Source organism: Micropterus dolomieu, unplaced genomic scaffold (assembly GCF_021292245.1).
Source record: "Micropterus dolomieu isolate WLL.071019.BEF.003 ecotype Adirondacks unplaced genomic scaffold, ASM2129224v1 contig_879, whole genome shotgun sequence".
NCBI classification, from domain to species: domain Eukaryota; kingdom Metazoa; phylum Chordata; class Actinopteri; order Centrarchiformes; family Centrarchidae; genus Micropterus; species Micropterus dolomieu.
Window position 1 is genome coordinate 1 of NW_025729869.1, and position 2,546 is coordinate 2,546.

A 2,546-nucleotide genomic window follows, 5' to 3' on the forward strand; every position below is an offset into this window, starting at 1 on the left:
AAACTGTCCGGGCCGTGCAGAGGACCTTCAGGTAGGTGATGATCACAGTCAGGAAGACGAAGGTAAACAAAAGGACCTGAGAGGAACACGTGAAGACACTTTAATCTGATACCTGACATGAGTAAAGACATTAAAACTGAAAACAAAAACAACCTGCTCACACAGGAAACAGAAACGGCTGATATCAGGAAGAACGTCCATCACGTAACGATCACTGTTTCACCTGGACAGCTGCACTTTGTGCTCTGTGGTACGGTGTGTTGTACACGGAGGAATAGTGACAGAGGACACTCTTTGCAAAGACAGAGAGGGGCTGAGTGGCGAGGAGGATGATGACATCTGAGAGGCCCGGGATGAAGGAGACTAGCCAGATCAGTGCAATGAGAGCGTAGGCTCGCTGCACAGTACAGATCTGGACGTGATGAAGAGGTCGGCAAACAGCAATGTAACGCTCGAGTGCCATGCCAGCCAGGTTCAGAGGGCTGTTCCTGGATGAAGACAAATAAAAACACACCATATTTGATTTGTTTAATCTTTATATGCTCTTTGTAATCCAGATTTACTGGAGTAAAGAGGTGTGGACATCTACTGTGCTGGTTAGATACATTAATTTAGCATTCTGCATATTTCATACCTTTACATTACCACAGCTCAGCCATTACTTCCAAGTTAACAAGTTTAGCCAATAATTTTGCTCCCATTCCCCACCATTGGTTTAATCCAGTCATGCTTTTCCAGTGAAGCCAACTGGACTACAACTAACAAATATTATTTATTAATCTGTTTTTCAATTAATTGATTAATCTTTTGGTTTGTAGAATATCAGAAAATTACAATAAAAATGCTTGCTACACCAGAGGTAACATTTCTGAATGGCTTGTTTTATCTGACCAACCCAAAGATAGAAAAAAAAGGAAATCCTCAATATAGAGAAGTTGGTATTTTTACTTTAAAACATTTGATTGGTCATCTATCAAAATAACTGCATATTAATGATCTATCTAATTGTCTAATTAATTACTAAACTAATAATGGCAGCTCTAAAGATTGTAACATTTTTATCTCCACTCATTTATGCAGTTTTTTCATTTAAAGAGGTGGTATTATGCTTTACTATGTAAACCTTTTCTTAAAGGCCTACAACCCCTAAATGAGATAATGAACCTGAAAACGAGCATGATACCAACTCTTTAATTTGTCACCTGCAGGCACCTGTACTTCCTCCTGTACACATGACACAGGTTACTTGACTGGCTGACACTCAAATCTAACGCACCTTAGGCTAAAGGCGGCTAATTAAACTGACAGTCCTCGGACCATCGGTTTGGTGCGGCCTCCACAAACTCTGCTGCTGTTGTTGCTCCACCTCTGTGTTCGCTCGCCATGTTGGCGGCCGCGTTCACGCTGTGGGCGACTGTGTTCGTCGGCAGTTAGTCTAGTCGAAGACTGTTCGCGGGCCGTTTCGCGGGCCATTAGTAATGTCGGCGACGCTGTTCGTCAGCCCTCACTGTTCTCTGTTGGTATTAACCAGAGTTTCTTGTCCAGATGTGGATAATTGAAGACCCCGGAGACTGTTCCCAAACGATTTCCTCTACATATCGAGACCCCGAGGATCATTGCTTCACATCACAAGGCCACTGTAAGTAGCCTTAGGCTTAGCTAAGTGATCATGAGTTGATGGTTCAGTTTGTGTTTCTCTTTATGAAAATGTCTGCTTTCTGCTGAGGCTGCTGGTTTCTGCTCATAATGCTCCTGTCCTGTCATGTAGCTCATATGTTGTAGGCCTATTTCTTTGCATTTGTAGCCTAGTTCATTATTGTACTGGTTAAGATCTGGTATTTAATAGTAATAATTTTTTCCACACTCCCACACATTAGGAGATTAGAAGATTATTTTGACTGATATCAACTGATTTTATGTGTCAGCTTTTATTCTTCATAAAATTCACATCAAGTGAGGAAGCTCCTATTCTGTGGTTTACTTATATTTAAAAAACAATTACCCAGCAAATTTTGAGAAATCTCAGCAATCTCAAGGCATTTTTAGAGTCCTCAAAAACAAATTATAAAATACACTGTTCGCAGTGTATTTTATATTTATGTATTAAGGTTACCTGAATACAGACAAATATAACTGATAAGACAAGTTTTATTTTTTATTTTTAAATGATTAAGCATCCGTCATTTCTGACCACCATCTTGGGTTAGGAAACAGTGTTGCAATGGGTTAAAAATCAGTTTTCTTTGTTCTGAAATCTTCCTGAAACTGCAGTTGAGAGAATAGAAACCTACATCCATCCTTGTTTTTAAGAAGTGGCTCAGTGATATGGTTTCTTGACTTTATTTGGAAACAGTCATAAATAAATGTGTAGGGTGTTGAATGCTGTAGATTGTAAATCATGAGACAAATTGTGATTTGTGAGATTGGGCAAATAAATAAAACTGACTTCACTTCAATTCACGTTTAAGATATGAACATAGTAAAACATGTACTGTATGCATTGGAAATACTAGAATCAAGAAGCCCCCCCCCCCCCCCCCCCCCCC

General features: G+C 39.8%; 1 protein-coding gene across 1 annotated transcript in view; it reads right to left on the bottom strand.

Moving 5' to 3' along the window:
- Nucleotides 1-104: 104 nt before the first annotated feature.
- The window catches only part of LOC123964159 (odorant receptor 131-2-like), a 3,008-nt gene continuing 566 nt past the window's right edge, over nucleotides 105-2,546 (bottom strand). Inside the window, exon 3 of the mRNA XM_046041264.1 lies at nucleotides 105-488. Coding sequence (XP_045897220.1) covers nucleotides 212-488 — 277 coding nt within the window. The 3' untranslated portion in view covers nucleotides 105-211. The remainder of the gene's footprint in view (nucleotides 489-2,546) is intronic.